Raw genomic sequence first — 22,629 nt, 5'->3', positions numbered from 1 at the left:
TTTAACATGAAACAGGGTTGCAAGGGTGGACTAAGCCTTTATGCATGTTTAATGTGTGGCATTACAGTTTCATTATGTGCGGTTGTGCATGTACAAGACAGTTTCACTGGATGACTGGCTTTGAAAAGTTCTATAAACCCCTTGACCAGAAAGTTAAAAATGGTAATTTTACAAAGATGACTTGCAGGTAAGGATTTTTTTTATACATAGTTGGCTTGGGTCAATGTAAGCCAGTGGAAGCTGAAATCTCTGGATAGTCAAAGCTTCTTCCGTGATCTTCCCTAGCTTCTACGTCCTGTACTGAGTGCTTGCCCTGCAGCATTGTGAGCACACACCATGCTGAATGCTTTGCATTTTTGCATGAACTCTTCTCTGGGTGAGGTGGTGATGTCATACAAAGCATTCTCTGAATGGCACCTGTGCCAAGCAAGTCTCCTCCTATGTTCACAATGCATTGGGCAGCTGCTTGGTATGAGACTGGGAAGCAAGTGGGAAAACGCTGGAGTAGCAGTTACTTTAGGGATTTCCAGCTTCCAGGGGCATCAGCTGTTTCCCCGAAAATAAGACCTAGCGTGATTGTCAGTGATGGCTGCAATATAAGCCATAAGCCCTACCCTTAAAGTAAGACCTACAATGACTTTAACTAGGGCTTATTTGGGGGGTATGGCTTATATTGCAGCCATCACCGACAATCACGCTAGGTCTTATTTTCGGGGAAATGGGGTACATGGTTACAAGGTGGATTAACAGAATTATGTATAAAATTGCCATACCTGGAACTCCTATTTAAAATAACCTTTTACTTTCTTGCCAGGGTGATCTTTAATTGCATAGCAATTTTGATTATCTTTATGTTACCAGCTAGTAAAAAAACAAGACCATTACAGGAATCAAACACATGACGACTTTGCTGTAGGTTTTTTTTTTTATTAAGTTTTTAATAGTTGAATAAATGCCCCCACTTTGGGGAGGCATCTCGTTTGGCAGCTTGCCCCCTTAAGGAGCTTACTGGACAATCTCCGCACTCGAGGGGGCGGTCTCGTCATGTTGCAGTCACGCAGCACATCTCATACACCGATGCAAGAGCGGTCTTCACTTGGTCATGGAGGAGGTACAGACATAAAGAGGGGTGGGAGGTTGGTTATGATACAGAAGGCACTTCATCCTGGCTGCCTGCAGATCATTACTCCAGTAGATGGGGCCACTCAGCATCACTCCCTTAAAGCCATGCTTATGCTCTCTAATGGGCCAGTATTCTGGGCTCATCTGCACTATTCCAATACAGTAAAAGACAAAATGCTCATGGGGGGGGGAAACCGCTACTGTAACAAATATTACTTTGATAGTATATTTAAAGGCCAGTGTCTGCAAAAAACCCTGTTTTTTGTAAAGCATATAATTTTTCTTTTGGAATTTTTTTTTTCCCAGCCCTTCTGTTCTGTACAGGAAGAAACACTACAGGGTGCCTTAGACCCCCTGATGCTGCTTACAGGAAAGAACCAATGTTTTTTAAAATTCTAAGTACCTACCCTCCTCCACACAGGCACTCCCACTTCAAGTCTAATTTTTAACTTTCATCTGGGGCTGTGGGAATTTTAGATTTAAAGCAGCCCATACAGTACATGTCTCCATTGCAGCTGATTTAATTTGGATCGGCAGACATTTTGAGCCATGAATGGCCCTGCCAACGCAACTCAGCTTGACCAATTTTGATTGAGAAATCGAAGGAGCTGGGCCAAAAAAAGTTGGCTAAACAGCAACTGCAGTCCCAGCTATAAGAATACAATAGGTGGCAGCCAGAGATTCATCCACTATTATTTTGAGTGGATGGGAGAATCCTATAGCTTTCCTGCTCAGCCCAGGGAAATCCTTACATGTATGGCCAGCTTAAGGTTATGTTAGCACGGATGTTGAGCCCATACAGTGCAATGACAGGCTGTCAGCCGCCACAGCTATTTGCACATTTTTGCACAGCCAGCAATTACCTGGGGCTAGGTGTGTGTACACAGTTTTATACCTTCAAAAAAAGGACAAATATCTGGTGATCTGCCAGTGAGTCTCTACTTTCCTGTTTGAACTGACAACATGGTGCCTCTGCTGCACTGAAATCCAAACCAGCATTGTTAACCCTGCTTGCTGAACTGCCGAACTTTGCCTTTCTAAAGCAGCCCATAGATTATGGGGTTGATTTACTAAAACTGGAGAGAGCAAAATTTGGTGCAACTCTGCATGCTAGCCAATCCGCTTCTAACTTCAGCTTGTTCAATTAATTCTTGACAATAAAATCTGGAAGCTGATTGATTTCTATGCAGAGCTGCACCAGACTCTGCACTCTCCAGTTTGAGTAAATCAACCCCTGTGTGATTTCCACCAGTTGTGGAAGGAAAAGGAATAGCAGGATTCTCTCATTAACAGTGTCCATGGAGGTGGGGGGATGACTCCTGCAGGGCTTTTATGTACTGTTTGCAGGATGCCTTCTTTGGTGGCAGAACACAGTAATTACTGCAAGCGGCAATAGCAGCCAGCAGTAATCGCATGCAAAAAAAAAAAAATCAGCGGCTGGATCAACTTGTGTACAACCACCTTGTCCATAGATGGAATCTCGGCTGGTCCCTGCTGAGCTGGCCAAAATTTGATCCCTCTATGGCCAGCTTTAAACCCCTCGATCCCTTTCCACACAAAACTATGCCTCGGTCTTGACTGTGAAGAGCCTACCCACACCCTGTGAAAGGAAAAGGCTTTTGAGAAAAGTATTTTTTTTTTTTTGGGGGGGGGGTGCCGCCTATGTCAGTAGGAGCTAACTTTGGGTAATGCCTGGACCTATGCCATAGGCTCCAAGTTGGTCCCTTGCACTTTAAATAACCAAAGGATCCATTTTGAAATGGTCCTTCCTCAGTGAAGAAATGAAGGCAATCAGAAGCAGTATGTACATACCTGCAAAGTAAAATGGTTCAAGGGAAGCTCCATGTTTGCTATATTGTTGGGGGGTGAAGTAGTAAATTGTTATATTGAATCTAAAGAGCTTCCACGTAAGTTTGGTATCTGCCCTACTCAGGGGTTCTGTTAACTGCTTGTTGTCCACATGTCAAATACATTATGTATGGAGGCAAAGAGGATAGCTTTCATCACTCACTGCATGCTCCCAGCACAGCGACTGAGATATCATAGACAGTCATGATCAGAAAGTGGTGGGATAGGCTTCTGATCATGTCACCACTGTGACAGTCAATCACAGCGGTCACCTGACTGGGAAGGCTGTCTGCCCCCTGGGTATAAAGACCCACTGGATGCCTGGATTAGGCCGGCCATACATGGTTTGAATCGTTAATGGACAGGCTGAATGTACCAAGTTGATCAATTTGGGTACAACAAGCCTACCGGATTCTCTTGCTAGTGGCTGCTATCGATCATCAGTCTTCACCCGGTGGGGATGGCTTCCCCCCCACTGAGAGAAGACAATGGCCCGGCAGGGGTGATTCCCGCATCAACAAGGTCTGTGTTGATGGGGCAATCTAGCGAATTTTCTCAATGTATGGGATTGCTGTCTGATACTGTAGCCCAATACAGTTATTGATCAAACTGAGTGTAAAACCAGCCATACACGGAAGGAAGTTCAGCAGGGACCAGAAAATTTTTGTTTCATGTATGGGGATTAATGGGCTTGGGTACAACCACCCTGTGGGGTTTTCTTTATGCGATAGTTGCCAGCAGTAATCATTGTATTCTGCCAGCTGGGAAAGCTCACCACGCCCCCACTGGCAGAATACAATAGAGCTGCGGAAGTCATTCCCTGATTAACACTGACTGTATTGATGGTGGATTTGGGCGATTTTTCTTTTCTTCCACCTTTAGTGGAAGAAAAGAAAATCAAGTAATCTGTGGCCTGCTTAAAAAAGGTATCACAATAACCAACGAGATTCCATTAGTCACACTGCAGGTTCTATAGCAGCCATTCTCAACCAGGGATCCATGGAACCCTAGAGTTCCTTCAGAGGCTGCTATGGGTTCTTTGAGCTGTAGCTGATTGGCCTCCCATTTAATGGTGCCTGCATAGTTCCAGAGCCAACACCACTTGGCAGAACCAGCGGCAAAACTCCATTGATCTTTTTAGTTATCTATGGGTGGGGATGGGCATTCTCTCCACCGGTGACCAATGTAAGGGGCATTTTTTCCCACTGACCCAGCCCCCCACCCCCCGAAGAAATTGTTTTTTTTAACAGGGGTTCCCTGAGACCTGCAAGTTATTTCACATGTTGCTCAGGGGGTAAAACATTTGACCTATAGCCTGAGCTAAAAAGAAAAGATTGCTGCAATTTAATTTTTTGCCATGGAAAGCAAATAGTTTCTTCGCCGAGCTCTTCTCAATCCACCCCAATGTTCCTTATATTATATAGGCTGCTGAACAAGAGCAAAGGCTAAAGGAAAACTGTAGTCATGCTGGATCTTTAAGCATTTCCAGTTTAAGCAAATTTACATTTGTATCAGCAAATGCATTTAGCTCTAGTAAAGTGCCATAACCCCTACCAACCAGTAAGAATTCACCATTTTACCTTACTTCTGATCGGTTGCTATTGAATACTGCATATGACACTGCGCTGTTGCTGTATTCTTTCCTCTTTTTTTTTTTTTTGTTTTGTTTTATATTCTCCTTCTCACTTGTGTATCAGATGAGAGAACCAAATCTAAGACCAGAAAAAAAAATACTGTCAATGGTGAAACTGTCACCATTGCAAGAGGCAGCTTATCGCTAAATCACTAAACATATCATTTTACTGCCACAGTTTTCCTTTAAACCCCCCCTCAAAAATTGCAATGCCATAAACCTCTTTTTAAGGTTAGCGTAGTATACGCTCCCTCCAAAAACCCCAAATATTGAGCAGGAGACGTCTTTTTATATTTTGTCAGTCTGGGGTCATCAGCAGAGCATTAACCACACACATTCACTCACACACACGGCATTCTCACAGTCTATAAGATAGCTTAGATAGCTCTGTCACTGCTAGAGCTTGTAGAGATCCTCCTCCCCACACATCCTTAAATGAGGGTTATATAGGGATTCTGATTCTGGTTTTCAAAGCAAAATTTCTGTGCGCTGAGAAGCAGCATTCACTGCGCCTGAATGCGTTGTCATGGGAAATCCAGAGAACGGGAGGGAGGGGAGCCAGATCTGTTAAAAGTGGGAGGTAGCTGCAAAAAAAAAGGCTAGCAGAGAGGATTATGGGAAAGTGCGGAGAGAAGTTTAGTGCAAAGGTAAATCTGAGCAAGAAACATGTATTAGCGGAATGTAGGAACACCGGCCTTACACTGTCCCATTGTCAGCCAATATGTGATGGATTACTATCGATATTCAGGGCGTGTAGGGCACACAGAGAAAATTACATGGATGTTGAAGCTGGTCTCAAATATCTTTGGGACCGATCATTAAATTGGTAGCAGGAAGAGGGAAACAATCCTTTCACTGCACACACGTCAAGTACAGCACCAAGTGAAAAGGACAATTTTATCCGGCACTTGGCTATCATTGCAAAGACAAGGCAGCTCTCACAGTCTCAAACCCACAAGCAGTAAGTGTAGGGGTAAAATAAACGTGTTCGCTGACCTTCTTCTGGAAATGATAGATGCTTGGCTGTCAGCTGACCTTGTTTCAGTACTTTTTGAGCTACTGACCTGGATTAAGTATGTAGATCAGGAATATGAGGGGGAAAAAAAAGTATTTCTTTATCTGCATGCTTGTTCCAGGTCACAGACCAAGAACATTGAAACAAAAATATCAGCATGAAGGCCAGGCATGTAGGATCTCCAGATAGAGGTGAGAATTGGGAAAGGCAAAAGCTTCTTTGCTGCCCTCGTGGCAGGTTTATATTAAAAGGCTGTACAGGGAAGATATAAACTCATTCCACTGACAGTCTCATCTTATTAATTTCAATAGAAGAGCCAGATGAGGGTTGTGTGATGTCTCAGCCTTTATCCGAAAACACTCCTGTGTGATGGGTTGCTATGGGATAAGGTGCAAGACACACATCTATGGAAGCGCCACTCCTCACACCCAGGCTGTCTTAAAGGAATTTATCTTAAATTATAGCCCAAGGATGAAATTTAATTATCTTAAGCTGGTCATAGACGGTTCCAATCTCAGCTAGCTGAGCAGGAACCAGACAAGATTCCAACCATGTATGGGCAGGCTGAATGTACCCAAGTTGATTGATCAGCTTGGGTACAATCTGCCTGCTGGATTTTACATGCGATTTATTGCTAGTGGCTGTTATAGCCGCTAGCAATAATCACTGTGTTCTGCCGGTGGGGATGGCTCCCCCCTCCCACCGGGAGAACATGATGGCTCCATGGGAGGGAATCCCCCATCAACACAGGTTGCAGGAAAAGAAATTTGCTCTGTCTATGGCTGGCCTTAGGGCTGTAAATCACAAAAGCACTCCTTCTTTACTGTCATGGTAATTTAGAAAATCTCATTGGAGGACAGCAAAATCATAATCAAACTCTGCTTCAGGGCAAAGTGAGAGGTTATCTTGATCGTGCACGCTGCACCCACCTCGATACTTATCTGCTCTCCCACAGGCAAGGGTGATTAAACCCTGTGTGTAAGCTCCATGTTTATCAGTGACGGAGCTTGCACAGGGGAAGTATGTTTATTTTTCCACACCTTGTCCTCCCTAATGGTTGGCCACTGAGTCCTGAGCACTGCATCCTGGAAGGAAAGGGAGAAGGTCATATACTCCACTCAAAAATAGCAGGTATTTCTCAACATTTCTTCAGGTGAACAGAGCAGGAGGGGGGTGCAGAAAAAGTGGAGAGGCTAACAAGAGAACCTTTCACTTTGGCCAAAACTTGGGGGGGAAAAAAAAAATCACATCTTCAGGATGAGATCACAGTAGGGAACTCAAGTCTATACTCATCAATTAAGCCATCTGTCTGGAGTACAGTACATGTTTGGACCCTGCACCCCACATATGAGCTCAGGTGCCTGTGAGTTCTGGTTAAAACAGACATATGTACATCGCTAAGAGATGGCCCACACAGCTGATCTGAAACACGATAGCATGGGACAATAAAGACCTGAGAAAAGCACAGTTCTGGAATGGCCTACATGAATTCTATAATGTTACAAGATAAACAGGTTGCTCTATGTCAGTTGAATTGAGCGCGGCAGAGAATTGGAGAGTGGATAAGAGATTGTGAGTCCCCCAGACCATCCACGCTCCGCTCCCTCTTGTCATTTCAGAGTCAGCTCGTTTGGAGCGTCTCCCAAATTATTGCTTTTCTCGGAAGGCATAGCACCTTCTTTCGTAATTTATGAGAAACAAAAGTCTGCAGATGACAAGGTAACTTCACCTGGCCTCAGAGACCCCCTGAACCTCACAAAGTGCTTCTTTCTCCTCCTCAGTCCTCTCCTTCATCACATTCCTTTACAGAAGAGTCCTTGGAAAGTGTCTTTACGGTATAATCACATTTGCATTTGGCATTCCACCCGCCAGTTTTGGTCCCACTTATAAAAGGGAAAAGCGATTCTGCAGGTAACGCAAAATATAAATCCAGTCACACCCTCAGCACAGAGCCACCTTCTGTTCACAAGGTCGAAGGAGCACATTCTGTGAAGTGTTACTTGTGCAAGAGGTCTGCGGGAATCACATGGCTGGGAATGTAACCAGGTCAGAACCCAGGGCAAGTCATGTGACCAGGCTGAGCGGGCACAGGTGTCAAGTTACAGCAGCCTTAGTTGACCACTGCCGGTTTGAGTAACACAGAACCGGGAGGGATGACCACCCATCCTGGCAGTAAAGAATCTGAGCCCACACCAGGAGAAAGATCTAAAACTCCACCAGGCAGGAGGGAGAGGCCATCAGCCGAATTAAGCCTCAATTTTGACCCTTCAGTCCTCTCAACACTCTCTGAATTTTGGGCTTTAGACCTCTTCTCACTTTCAGATTTCCCCGATGTTATCAATGAGACCAAAGGTAGGCCGAGACCAGCAGCTGAGTAAGCTTGAGATAGCAGCGAGCCTTTAGCCAGGTTCAGAGGGGCCCCTGCCAGTGTCAACATGGGATTTGGTAACCCTGCCAGTGCTGAGGCGACCCCGCTACAAGCCAGGGAGCTGAGGTCTATAGGTCCTGGCGTCAGTGGGATTGGCAGTGTCTGGCCTCCAAAGATAGCCGCCGGGTTGGGAATGATGAGTTGGGTACCACTTGCATAGCTGCTGTCCCCCACAGTTGGCATTTTTGGTGGCTGATGAATTTTCAGTAACTGGCGCTGTTGGTGTGAGATGAAGTGACCGTGAGCCTTGATGTGCTTCCGCAGGGAGCTGGGGTCTGTGTAGCGTTTCTGGCATCCAGGCATCTTGCAGTAGTAGGGCTTATCCACGTAGTGTGTGCGTGTATGCTTGAAGCGGTCACTGGAGTTGGAGTAGCGTTTGTTGCAGCCCTCATAGGGACACATGTAGGGTTTTTCTCCTGCAGATGAGAATAAATTGGATCCATGTATGAATATTGAAATGTAAGAAATTACTTTTCCAACCTGCTTTAAAAGCATCCTTGCTTTATGAATTAAAGCTACCCTATCAGGTTAATGCAATAGAATAAGTATTATACTTACCTCTCTGGCGGGCCATGTTTTTTACCTTTTCTCCATTACAATGCTACAGCTGCTGTCAGTCTCCTGCAAGAGTGTCAAATGCCTGTGTCCCCTGCCATGCACTGTGGTTCCATTCTCAGACCTCTAATTCACTACAAGATTCAGATCTTTGCTGAAAACTTCAGCCAAAGAGTACAATATTGATGCAGAAGATGTGCAAAAAGAACTGTAATGTAATACACATCTGATCCACCAACCCCTGTATGGCTACACAGCAAATTCAGAGCGACAACACTTTTCAGAGCTTGATTTTCTTCTATGGGGGTTATTACGAAAGGCAAATCCACTTTGCACTTGAAATTGCACTGAAAGTGCACTTGGAAGTGCAGTCGCTGTAAATCTGTGGGGTAGATCTGAAATGAGGGGAAGCTTTGCTGATTTTATTATCCAGTCATGTGCAAGCTAAAATGCTGTTTTTTATTTTCCTTGCATGTCCCCCTCGGGTCTACAGCGACTGCACTTCCAAGTGCACTTTCAGTGCAATTTCAAGTGCACTCTGCACTTGTAGTTTGCACTTGTAGTGCAAAGTGGATTTGCTCTTAGTAAATAACCCCCTATGTGTTACTGCCCTGCCTACTTTCTGCTACCTGGAGTACTTACAAGCGATGATCACATATATCTGAGCATGTTCCCTTCACTCTTGCAACCCCAACTATTGTATTTATTTGCCTGGTGTTCCTCCTCTTAACAGGAGTTGTGGGAGCAAAGTATAAAAAACTCTTTCAGGAGATTGCAAAGAGTAACAATTATAGCCAGAGATGTATGTTTCTCTCATCAGTGCCCCATGTGCCAAGGGTAACTTGTTAGGGCTGGAAACTGCGCTGGACAGACTCAATCAGTCACTGGCCATGGGTGATAGCATTGGTGAGCAGGAAAAAGTCCCTTCCAGTGGTTTGTGCCCAGTTTGTGGATGATGGCGGTGAGCCCTATTGGAGCTTGGGCTGCTGCCTTTTAATACGGCCTTAAGGTAGTTTCTGCATATAGACTTAGAAAGGTACATTGAGAAAGGAGAGTCTGGTGTCCAATAATATGCAAGTTGAAAGATGAGTTGGAAGGAGTTTATTGAAAAACAGAAACAAGTACATCAAGCCAACGCAGTTCGGGGGAACAAGGGCTCCCCCTTCTTCAGGGCTGTTGCTGCATACTAAAAGATGGGGAATGTTCCCAAAAAGGGTGTGTTAATAGCAAAGAATCCGAATGATCAATGTCAGAGTGGCTTTGGCTGCAGAGGCAGCAGCCCAAGCCCCAAGAGGTCTCACCGTCACATCCACAAACTGGGCACAAACCACTGGAAGGGACTTCCTCCTGCTCGCCCATGCATGACCAGTGACTGATCGAGTCAGTCCAGCATGGTCTCCAGCCCTAAGCATTACCTCCTAACCCCTGGGGTATGGGAATGCAGACCCACAGCAGGACAGGTCCTTGGAGTCCAAATATGGACTATCATGAAAATGGAGAAATATAGAAGGTGAGGCTCTACCAATCTACTGAATCGCCTACGCATTCAGATGAGTCTCAAAACAGTAGGAAATTACAGAAATATTTAACCAAGTCAAAAGACTCTCCAGTACTGAGATGAAAAGCAATGCTGCCTCTGCACCCAATCTACTCTGACAGTGGTCATCTGGATTCCTTGCTATTAACACACCTGATTGTGCATATTCCCCATCTTTTAGCATGCAGCAAGAGCCCTGAAGAAGAGGGAGGCCTTGTTCCCCCAAAAGGCATTGGCTAAATGTACTTGTTTCTATTGTCAATAAATGCCTTCTAACTCAATCACTTTTATTGGACACTGGGTGCTCCTGTCTCACCTACCCATGTAACAAAGATCAGGCCTGGCAACAAGGCACTAGAGAACTACTTTGGGGAAGGTGGGAAGAGGCATCCCCACTTTTTCCATATCCGGGGCACAGGTTTTCCTGGAAACTTCAGCGATGTTAGCCAAGTCAAGAGATGGCAACTTTAAAAGACAAACACTTGACCAATTGTCTGTGCAGTGGTAGTGTGGCCTATAGTGTATTAGTTAGGTTCATTTTAATACATTCACCAAAACTGTAGCAAGCATAAAACCTACTCATTGGTGTAGGACAGCCATTCTCAACCAGGGTTCCTCCAGAGGTTTCCTGAGCTGTAGCTGACTGACCTTGCATTTGATGGTGGCTGCATAGTTCCTGGGTCAATGCCACGTGATAGAACCAGCTGCATGAACTCTATCTAACCTTCATCTAGTTTAGTCCAGGGGATGTGGAGCGGACTGACTGGAGACCATTTTCATTTTCTTCAATTTACCACTGCAGGTAGGTAAATTGTCCCATTGACCAACAATGACTTGGTTTTAGCAAGGGTTCCCCAAGACCTGAATGTTATTTAAAGGGTTCCTCTGGGGTAAAAAGGTTGAGAAGGGCTGGTGTATGTGCCATCATGGGTGAGAGAAGGAAGTAGCCATTCCACACACAGTATGGAATGCCAATACCTGCAAGTAACCTGACACAGTTGTCAGCATAGCACTGGCTATATACAAAACAATAACCAATAAACAATTTCTTGTTTTAAAATGATTGTTTAACACAACATAGAGAGTTGATCCATGTGGTTAAATTTACCTGGCTTTGTCCTTCGGGTCTGATAATTTCAGTTCAATGAAAATGATCATTTACTAACCACCCCATTTAGTTTAGTGAAACTGATGGAAGATGGGATTCTTTTATCAGAATGATCATTACATTCATTGTGTAGGGCCAGCATAAGACAAGGAAATGATAATAGGATTCATACCTGTGTGTGAGCGGTTGTGTATCTTCAGGTTCTCCAGCCGAGAGAAGCTCTTATGGCAGGTGGGGCAGCAGTGGGGCCTCTCGTTCGTGTGTGTTCTAATATGAATCAGCATCTTGTACCTGCAAATCCATCATAGGGATATATCATTTCATATGCTTCACATAATAAGATCCACGTGTACATAGATCTTCTATAGGTCTGAACCAATTGTGTCACAATTTATGATGTGTGCCAATCTCCAGGTTCTACCATTGGGTAAGTTTACCACCTTGCCTAGTTGAATATAACGACAATAATTACATGTCTGGCATCTAAAGGTACCACGTGGGAGAGACACACAAGGGTCCGATCCTTTGTTCCTGGTAAAATGACTGAAGACTAGCATATCTTTCAAAGAGCAATTTCTTTTGTGTGTAATGTGCAGTTTATCATCAACATGGGGTAGAAGATTCGGATTGTCTACAAATAGGTGCCAGTGTGTAGTTAGGATTCATTTAATTAAAGCATTCTGATTGTTGAATTTGGTAATGGGTCTAATTTTCTGCAAGATGGAAGACCTATTACCCTGAAAGAGCAGAAGATCACGTGGATTGTTTTTGGCCGATCTATAGGCTGCCTTTTAGTGAATGTGCACTATAACACCTCTCAGGGAAATGCCCATATAGTGAGTCTGCCTGTCTTTCCAAGTCAACATCATTTGAACCCTTGAGAAAGTCACGAGTCTGTGACACGATGCGTCGGGAGGAGCCGGGTGACGACACTTCCGGTCGCGGCTGAGACTGGCAGTTCATATCTCCTACTGTCCTTTCCTTGTGTGACCCCCACGGTCCTATATATTTGATTTAATTTTAACTGTAAGTCTATACCTTTTTTTAATAAACCTGTTCACTACTACTACACCATGTGGATTTACATATCCCTTCCATGTGTTGGCCATTTGAGCATAACTATCATTTAGTCACCAAGAGCTACATTCCTAATGGAGATCACTAATTCAATAGAAGCGAGTTACATTAAATCTGAAGGTGAGCGGCTATTGTGCACAGTGGTGGAGCACATGGATGAAAGATTGGATTGCACAAAATAAAAATGTCACTTAATTTGGAGAATTAACACAGCACTTCACCCTATATTTAAAAGAACTATTGATTTCACTTTTGTGTGATTTGCACCGCACCAGATTTTAGATGCACCGCCCACAGGGCTGATATGAACTGTTTTATCACATTTATATTAATTTGTTATTGTTTTATATATTTTTTACATATTTTATGCTCATATATATTCATTATTTTTAGCAACTTATAATATGCTGTTTATATAGCTGTTGATGCACATAATATGTTTTATGCTGACTATCACAGAGCCATAATACACATTGGTTGGATTTAGTGCCACACCATTTATGATTTAATGTTTTAATGTGTATGTAGTGACACTACAGGTGTTGGCAGCATTATCCTTTATTAGATAGTCCACTGCCTTGATGTTTTAATTTTTTTCTTAGCACAAACTGTATTTATCAGATACAGTGTAGCACACAAGTTATTTACACATTATATCATTTGAACAATTTCGCCTTATCCTTATATATTGTCCTTTCGGAATTAATCAAATTAAACCTGGGGGGTGTGCACTGTTATCACATGTGGACGCGATAGAGGTCCCAAGGAAGTGGGGTTCCCGCAAAACGCGTTGACCCTTTTTCGCCAATCATATCAGAATTACAATCAGGGATGTTTCTGAGATAGGTTGATGCTATAATCTGTTGACCTCTTGCACACTAAATGTAATGTTTTTATAATATGTATGTAACAACCATGTTCTTAACCCTTGTATACAATAAAGAATTATGCTATTTTTACCAAGTGTATTTACTACTGGAGGTATATATAAAGTCCCACAATTTTGGCTTTTGTTTTGGTTTATACTTTCTGGGATGATACCTCCTCTGGTCAAAAAGGTCACCACTCATGTGTTTACTCTCTTCTATAGATCTGAATATGTGTCATGGATCAATGGGCCATGGTCCATAAACATTTACAGGCACGATGGTCAAGAATGAAAATACACCAGTCCATGATATGGTCTTCTACACACATGCTATGTGACTTTGGGGGCTACAAGGCTAAGCATGCATGGTACTGGGTCACCCCTAACGCTCTTTGCTGCCACCACATGCTCCTAACACTTCGTAGTCAGTTATCTTGTTTTTTAGTGTTTAACTAACCAGACACTCCAGCAACTCAATAACTGGTGAAGACATAAATGCAAAGGGTTTCTCTCATCAGCTATAAAGATTCTGTACACATGTATGTAGCAAACACATCCTTCAGACTTGTTAGAACCTTAAAGGTTCTAGACTGCAGTTCCAGAAATGCAGCTCAGCACAGTAATTAAAAAAAAAAAAAACATCTTTTGCAGAAATATCACAAATCTTCCTTGAGAAATGGTGGCCAGTGTAATCCAACCCACTTCTTCTGAGCCCAGGCTGTCCACCCCTTGGTCTGGGCTCTGACTACTGCTGCACTTAACATGTGAGCACTATTAGTTGCAGGAATAAACGCCGCCACTGCCACCATTTATTGAGAAGAGGAAGAACCCATAATGTCACTGGAGGCCAATTTTCAGCTTTTAGTGCTGTTGCACTTTGAATGACAATTGCACGATCATGCAATACTGTACATATATGACATTTTTATCAATTTTTTGGAGAGAGATAGAGCTTTCTTTTGGTGGTATTTAATAACCACTGGGTTTTTTTATTTTTTGCTGAACAAAAAAAAACAAAATTTTGAAAAAAAAAATGTTTTCATTTTCATTTCAAAAAATCGTTTCTGTTATAAAATTTTGCAAATAAGTAATTTTTCTTCTTCACTGATGTGCGCTGATGAGGCTGCACAGATGGGCACTGATGAGGAGGCACGGAAGTGCACTGATATGCTGCACTGATGGACACTTATTGGCACTGATGGGGCTGCACTGATCATCCGTTCACGGATGATCAGTGCCCTGATTATCAGTGTAAATGTCCCCTGATTGGACACAGCTGATCACAAGGGTAAAGGGCCGCTGTGATTGGCCTTTTACCTCGATCTGTGATCAGCTGTTTCCAAAGGAAACAGAGTGTGCTCCCAGGGTGTGCAGGGTTCTGAGGACGTCACTAGACACACTTCCAGAGCTGGACGACCACACTGTAGCCATTTTTTCGGCTATAGTGTGGTCAGCAAGTGGTTAAATGGACTTTGATAAGCAGATAACAGACAAATCTGAAACTTTCCCAAGCAGAAGACCAGAGGTATTTGGTATCTGCTCTGTATCTTATCTGAGTCCATTTGTAGTTTTGGATAGAGTGGAGATGGATTAAAACACCTATTAAGTTTTTATTGCGATCTGTGCTCCCATTAGGGAGATTCACTCTCTGTTTGTCCTGTTTTTTACCATTATCATTGAAAGTAAAAGAAAACCCTGATTTTGGTTGTCCCTAGAAAAGTAACAGAGGGAAATCTTACAATGGGGACACTAGTTCTGATGATCTGGGGGGGGTCCTGATTCCCTTAACCCTTTCACCGCCGGGTCCGCACGTCGTACAGACCTGACAGCGGGGGGTACTACACACAATCCGTTGGCTGCAGCCACATCGATTGCAATATACATGTTACATATTGCCGCGCACGCCAGAGTGAGAGCAATAATTCTAGCACAAGATCTCCTCTGAAACACTACACTGATACCTATGGGGGGCTTTTGAAGCATCACCTATAGAAAATATAGGGTACTGAAGTTTGATGCTATTTCACGGGTGCACAAAAATTTAAGGTTTGGCATGTTGGGTATCTATTTACTTGGTGCAACCTCGTCTTTTATATTTTAGCAAAAATATGGGTAATTTATTGCGTTTGTTTGCCCTAAAATTCACGTTAGTGTTTTTTTTACTTTTGCAGTAATATTGTGTGACATAAAAATTGAAACTACCGCTATTTTATTCTCTAGGGTGTCTGCGTTCAGAAAATATATAATATTTGTGGGTTTTGTGTAATCTTCAGGCCTAAAATTATTTTTTAAACATGTGTGCAAAAAACGGCTCTGGCAGCGAAAGGGTTCATTTGCAGGAATTTCCTCTCACTTGGGAAAGATGGGAAATCTCTATAATGGGACAAAGATGACAAAAAATAAATAAATCTGACATGGATTATAACCCTCTCTTACTTTATTCAAAATTAGAAAAAACATTTTGCCTATAGCTCTATTTTAAGCACAGTCAAAATTCCTGAGCCCTGATGAAGTGGGAGTCTATTTGGCCCCAATACGTGAATCCCACTCCCCTCCCTCCCTTGTATAAATATGTACATAATGTTCGCCCTACCACATTTATCTATGTGTTTAGCTAACATTGTTTATTATGAATTTCTTCTAGGTTAAGGACCCTTACGGTCCTATTCCTCTTCTAGATATCCATTAATAGTAAGTAAAAAATTGGAAAAGCCTCCGCGCTTAGGATCAGGCAAGGTGTGCAGCCTCCCCTAATAGACCCCCTATTACTCACATTAATAGTAAGTATCCAATGTACCTCATCCCATCGTCAAATTGGTCACCCTCTATCCTTTTCCTCATTTCCCTAGTGACCCTCTGTCCCCCTTCCCCTGTCCTATTACCCCCTCCACCCATCCCCGCCCCCCTATATTTCCATTCTCATCTTTATTTCTTATTTTAATTTTTTCATTATGTTTAGTTTAATTTTTTTTATTTTTACTTTTATTTATATTAATTTATTCTTTATTTTTATTATTTCTATTTTTATGTATTATTTCCTACTCTCATTTTTATTTATTATTTATTATTTTTAATTTTTATTTTTATCTTTTTTTTAATATTTTTTAATTTAAATTAAGTTTAATTTTATTTCATTTTTCATTTAGAGGTTCATTGTCATCTTCACCCCTACATATACACCACATCTATCCCCCATAATTTCTCACCCAATACTCATTGTTCTTTTGTTCAACACGATTCTTTTAATATTTTTTTTAATTGTTAATTTAACGATGTTTGTTAAAACCCTCTTTCATTTGTAATCACCCAGTTTATAATTGGTACTACCAGATGTTCTCATAAGATTATTTTAATGTTATTTAGCAAGTCATTCTGACTCTTTAGCGCCTATTAATCCGCTAATGATCTGCTGGGAATGGTTGCTAAGGTTATGCCAGATATGTCCTGGCCACAACAGACTATTTAAACCTCTTCTAATAAGGCCACCTTCATATCCTGATGAAGGAGCACGCATGCTCCAAACGCGCACTCTTTGTACTCGGAAGTGACGTATACTGCCGCCCGTGAGCCGTCCTGAGTGGCTGGAAGCGCTGAGAGCCACCAGCATACCCGGATCCATCAGCTGCCTCCTAACCAGTGAGCAGATCGTCTTCCCCATGAGCCGATGAACTACATTATTAACCCCACATGCGCTGACATCTCATATATCTTGTGAGTTACCAATTGTCTTATGTGGAATAAAATGTCATATTAATGCTGCACTTAGATGGCGCTGCTCTCTTTTTGTCTTTGCCTCCTACAGAGTTACTTCTAGCCTGTCACGAACCGGCAGCCATCTACAGTCAGCTTATCTAAGAACATCAACAGTCCTTGTGCCACATATGAAACTCTCCATATGAAGTCCCTGTGATAGTCTTGATCACCCAGTCTCTTTATCCAGCTGATCGAGCCCACATGATCATATACACTTTCCCAATACGTGTTGACTTTTCTTCTGCTATGAACCGATTTTATCAATAAAACTTTGGACTTGTGAACATTTTTTTGACACTCTCATTGGACTGTATATACGTGGATTCTTAACTCTGGGTCCCCCTCCCTTTTTATAAGGGGTGTCCCCATTTTACGGAATGTTGCCAAGCCAGAGCCAGTATGTCCCAGGTTCTGGGGAGAACCACCCTCTCAATCTGTGCTGGTGGCCATCGCCTCCAGGGCAAAAAATGAGAGGAAATCCAAAATGTTATAGTCGCCAGAACAAGAATAGAATGGAAATTTGACTGGAGATCCATTTTAATTTACCACTTATGCAGTTTTTAAGGATCTATGCAGTCATGTAGACACACTTATATCCATAATTACCAAAATGACCATTTAAGTCTCCATGCTTGCAGATTTAGGATATTTTGGGGCATGTCACATACAAAAATATGGAAACTATAACCAAATTGCATTGACCCTTAGAGGATTTTAACGGAAGAGTATCTCAGAATATGGAATGAAAAGTATATATCACCTACTTTAAAGCAAGAACTCCCTCTAGCACATGGCAGCTGTGCATTGCTAACATCTCATCAGCCATTTTGACATAAAGTTTTGCTCCTAGGGTATTCCAATATATTTGTTGCCTCTCACCTGGCATTGAATCCTCTCCCGCGACGGGCACAGCCCTCCCAGTGGCAGCAGTATCCGGCATCCTTTTCTGGCTTCACGTGGAAATCATTAACATGATCCACTAATTCTTGCAGAAGCTCAAACAGGCGGTTGCACTGCAAGGTCAGAGGTCAAAGGTGAGCCAAGCCAAGGAATGCAGCAAGAAGACAAGAGGGGGAGTGTGTAGACAATTAGATAAAACAGAAGCAGAGAAAGGAATGTGAGACAGAGAACAGGCAGGTGGACATCTAAGGATGAGGCCTTCAGGGGGTGACCCTTACCTTTGCCCACTGACACACCAGTTGTTTCTGTTCCGTGAATTCAAGGGACAGCCTCTTCTCCTTGGGGGGAGTAAGGAACACCGATGGGGGTAGCTGGAGTCCAGAGCTAAGGGGCAGAAAGAACTGGAAGGGACTGGGAGTTGTGTCTCCCCTGCAGCGCAATGATGGCAAGTCCTGAGGGATAGAAGAGAGGTCAGGGCAGGATGAGATGGTTAGGGTCATATGTCATTTGAAGTAGAAATGAAGCACAGAACATAGAACATAATTTCCACATTTTCCCAATTCTTTAGAAATGTTGTTTTTTGTTTGTAACATATGCAGCAATTTGAGAATCAGCTGCACCTGTAGACCCAAGAGACTGTGACAGCCATATGATGTAATAAGGGACAGCACCAGATCCTTATGTCCTTGAAGCAGAACCGTCAGTCTATATGATTGAACAATATCTACACAATTTCCTTTAGCATTACATACTAGCATCCAATTAAGAAGGCTTACACAATACATACTTCTTTGCAAATGTAAAGTAAATTGTACAGATTGTTACATGTGTGAGTGTATGTACAACAAAATTTTTTTCTTTTTTAAATTTCAATAAAGTGGAAAGAATTAGAACCCTTGAAAGGCTTCTTAGAGATTTCATCTGGCTGGCCATGTTACATAGTTAGTAGGAATGAAGACACCAGTACATCTAGTTCTCCCTGGGTAGGTGTGTCAATATAATTTCTCCTATCCCTGTATATTGGGTTCACTAAGATGCCCATCTAGGAGGTTTTTTTTTAAACCGCTGACACCACTGATTGTGGGGGGGAATTCCACTTCCTTACTGCTCTAACAGTAAAAAAAAAAAAAACCCTACACAGTTTAAGGTTGAACCGCTTCTCCTCCAATTTCAATGAGTGATTGAGTGTCTTCTGAAGCTCCCTGAAACCAAATGGTTTCCTACCTATGCTGAAATCACCGCTGAGGTATTTGTACAAGGTGTCTTCAAAAAGTTTCTGCACTTTTTGTTTTCTACTCTAATAAATATAAAAAACTGCGGAAACTTTTTGAAGAACACTCGTAGTTTGGTAAATCATTGTTTCGCTTTTTCACAATGAGGAACATATTTTTATGGCCTACATGCCAGAAATGGAAATCATCTGAGGGGAGAGAGAAAGTCACTGGGATGGTGTGATTTTAGCAAGAACAAGCAGATTTATCACCACTCATCAGTAAGATATCTGTTCATCTATGACCATCTTAAAATACATCTGCCAAGAGAGAAGTATGTAGGCTGCTATTGGTGGTCTCCTCCTGAAAATGTGCCTGGTTTTATACTTCTAATGCCAGCCTTACACCTGAAGAATTTCTTTCCTTTGGAGTATAAAAACCACCCCTCTGGCCATTTGGCGGCACCTTCAACTCATTTCGAACTGGGCTTTTTGTTAGAGTTTCACATCACTGTGTAGATTTCCATAGATTGATGACTCTACTTCTAGAATAACTTAAAAAGTTCATTTGCATAGGACTAGTTAGGATTTTTCTCGGCTGGGAGAGAATTCAATGATAAGAAACTAATTCATTTATATTAGATTCATCAAAAACTTTCCATCCTATTCTTTCAATTTATTTTGGTCATTCCGTTTGAAAATAATTGAACAAACTTTCTAAAAATAATAATTTCCTAACATTTCCTTCAGATCAAGTCAGAAGTTCATTACAAGCATTCAGCAAATAAAAATGATGCAAAAGTTGGAATTCCTTTTCTTAAAGTACAGCAGGGGTGACAAACTAAATTTCATCATGGCCTTTATGATTTGGGGTGCGCTACATACAGAGTGCGGGGTTCAGGAGTGTGTTATGTACAGGGAGCAGAGTTCAGGATTATGTTACAGAGTGCAGAGTTCAGTAGTGAATTATGCAGAGCTATGGGTGAGATCCAGCAAGGGGCATGCTGAACTTTAAAAAGCAGCCACAGCCTAAGTAGAAAACCCCATGTCCTGTCAACGTGATGCAGAGTGGAACCCTTGCCCTCTGTGTGGAAGCAGTGTCCTATCTGCAGAGGTCTGACATGTCCCCTGCAGACTAAACATCACGGAGCCCGCACTTTGCTGATTGCAGAGCTATAAGTGTGACCCAGCAGGGGCCATGTCACACTTTAGAAAGTAGCTGCAGCCTAAGCAAAAAGTCTGTGTCCTAATGGAGACATTTGCCAGCACACCATGGATCGACAAGGTAGCGTCCAAACTGATTTTTATTGCATGATCATAACACAAAGCAGAGCAACGTTTCGGAACCACGCAGGGCCCCTTCATCAGGTATGTGAGCAAGCCAGTGTCCTGCCACCATTGGTCAGCGATCTCTCTGGAGAGGTTTGACATGCCGCCATTGGTGTGCACAGCCTATTACATTAGGGTGTGCACCCAGAACACAAACACACATGTGTTTATATCAGCAGAGCAGTGGATGGTGTAAGCAGAGCAGAGATTGGTGTCAGTAAGGCAGTGGATGGCGCCAGTAGTTTTTATTTTTATTATTTTTAAAGATAATTTTTTTACAATTTTATTTTTTCATTATTTTTTACATTATTATTATTTTTGTTTTTTACAATTTCTTTAGAAGCCTTGTAGGGGGGCTTTGGTGAAATATCAAGGGTCTAAACAGAGAGAAAGGCACTGAGAACAGACCTTCCCCATTCCCTTTCTCTGCAGCTTCAGCTGCACTGGACAGTGAACAAATTTGAAGTGCTCTTTGCTGAGCGGCTTCCTGTTCATTCACAAACTGAAGAGTAATAAACTTAGTTTACTATGCTTCAGTTAAGAATGAACACAGGAGTGATTGGTACAGATCACTCACTGTATATATTCATTCATCCATCCTGAAACATCTCCCACAGCAGTCAGTGGGAGAGGAGGGAAGCTGGCAGCACTGCAGGGAGGGGAATGTGGGATGCCAGGAAGCAGGGGGAATTGGCACCATATAGGGTGATTAGGGTGTGCCCAGACACACCCAGCACACCCTGTGCTACACCTATGCACACCCTGTGTGCATCCTGTGCGCACGCCTACTGAGTCAAAGCCAGAGCTCTGCAATCACAGAGCATAAGCTTTAGATTTGACTCAGTAGGTGGCATGCCAGACCTCTGCAAAGAGTCCACTACTTCTTCACATAAAACATTGGTTCTTGTTTGCAGCATCTTGGCAGGGGACAGGCTTTTCTACCACCTGTGGCTGCTGTAGAAAGTAAAAAAATATAGGGCATTAAACAACTCTTGTTTTAATGCTCTTGGAATGTATTGAGCTTATTTAAACTAAGAGTTCAAATGAGCTTTAATATAACTATATACAGTGCCTTGAAAAAGTATTCACACCCCTTGAAATTTTCCACATTACAACCAAAAACGTAAATGTGTTTTTTGGGGGATTTTATGTGATAGACCAACACAAAGTGGCACATAATTGTGAAATCTAAAGGAAAGGGATAAATGGCTTTCAATTTTTTTTACAAATAAATATCTGAAAAGTGTGGTGTGCATTTACATTCAGCCCCTTTAGTTTGATACCTCTAATGAAAATCTAGTGGAACCAATTGCCTTCAGAAGTCACCTAATTAGTTAATATAGTCCACCTGTGTGCAACTTAACAGGTAAGCTGCTCAGAGTTGATAGGAAGATGAATGGAGCCAAATACAGGGCAATCTAAAGCCTCGTACACACGATCGGACTTTATAAAAACTTTCCCGTGGATTTCAGTACAAGGGGCGTTGGCCGTGAATTTGTTAAGCATACACACGGCAGGACTTTTTAGGCAACAAACACGAACGTAATGACGTTTCAGCGTACTGACGACACTTCAAAAGAGGACGTTCAATTCTCCGACGCCACCCTTTGGTCAACTTCTGTATTGTTGTCTGATCTTTTGCATTGGTTCTGAGCATGCGTGTTTGTACTTTGTACTAAAGTCCAATGGTTTTGTGTACACACGATTGGACTTGCCGACGTCGGACTTTTGTTGCCGCCAAGTTTGTCTGTTCGCACAGCCAACATTTGTCCGATGAAAACCGATGGAGCATACATACGTTTGGATGTTGCCTTAAAACAGCTAATTTGCATGTTTGTTGTCAAAAAGTCCGATTGTGTGTATGGGCCTTAGGAAGAAAACCTGTTAGAGTCTGCAAAAGACTTGAGACTGAGGTGGAGGTTCACCTTCCAGCCGGACAACGACCCTAAACATACAACCAAAGCTACAATGGAATGATTTAGATCAAAGCATATTCATATGTTAGAATGGTTCAGCCAAAGTCCAGACCTAAATCCAATTGGGAATTTGTGGCAAGACTTGAAAATTGCTGTTCACAGACGCTCTCCATCCAATCTGACAGAACTTGAGATATTTTGCAAAGAAGAATGGGCAAAAATGTCACTCTCTAGATGTGCAAAGCTGGTAGAGACATCTCTAAAAAGACTTGCAGCGAAATGTGGTTCTACAAAGTATTGACTCTGAATACAAATGCACGCCACACTTTT

At 42.4% G+C, this 22,629-nt stretch overlaps 1 protein-coding gene across 4 annotated transcripts in view; it reads right to left on the bottom strand.

The window, feature by feature from the left end:
- Nucleotides 1-906: 906 nt before the first annotated feature.
- Nucleotides 907-22,629, bottom strand: part of GLIS2 (GLIS family zinc finger 2) — a 95,953-nt gene continuing 74,230 nt past the window's right edge. For all 4 annotated transcript variants that reach the window (XM_073636585.1, XM_073636583.1, XM_073636584.1 and 1 more), the window contains exons 4-7: nucleotides 18,123-18,296; nucleotides 17,824-17,957; nucleotides 11,419-11,537; nucleotides 907-8,462 (exon numbers count right to left, since the gene is read on the bottom strand). In XM_073636585.1, the coding sequence (XP_073492686.1) occupies nucleotides 7,729-8,462; nucleotides 11,419-11,537; nucleotides 17,824-17,957; nucleotides 18,123-18,296 (1,161 nt within the window). In that variant the 3' untranslated portion in view covers nucleotides 907-7,728. The remainder of the gene's footprint in view (nucleotides 8,463-11,418; nucleotides 11,538-17,823; nucleotides 17,958-18,122; nucleotides 18,297-22,629) is intronic.

Source organism: Aquarana catesbeiana, linkage group LG06 (assembly GCF_042186555.1).
Source record: "Aquarana catesbeiana isolate 2022-GZ linkage group LG06, ASM4218655v1, whole genome shotgun sequence".
Taxonomy (NCBI): Eukaryota; Metazoa; Chordata; class Amphibia; order Anura; family Ranidae; genus Aquarana; species Aquarana catesbeiana.
Note: the sequence above shows the minus strand (reverse complement) of the source record. Positions and strands in the feature narration are given on the sequence as shown.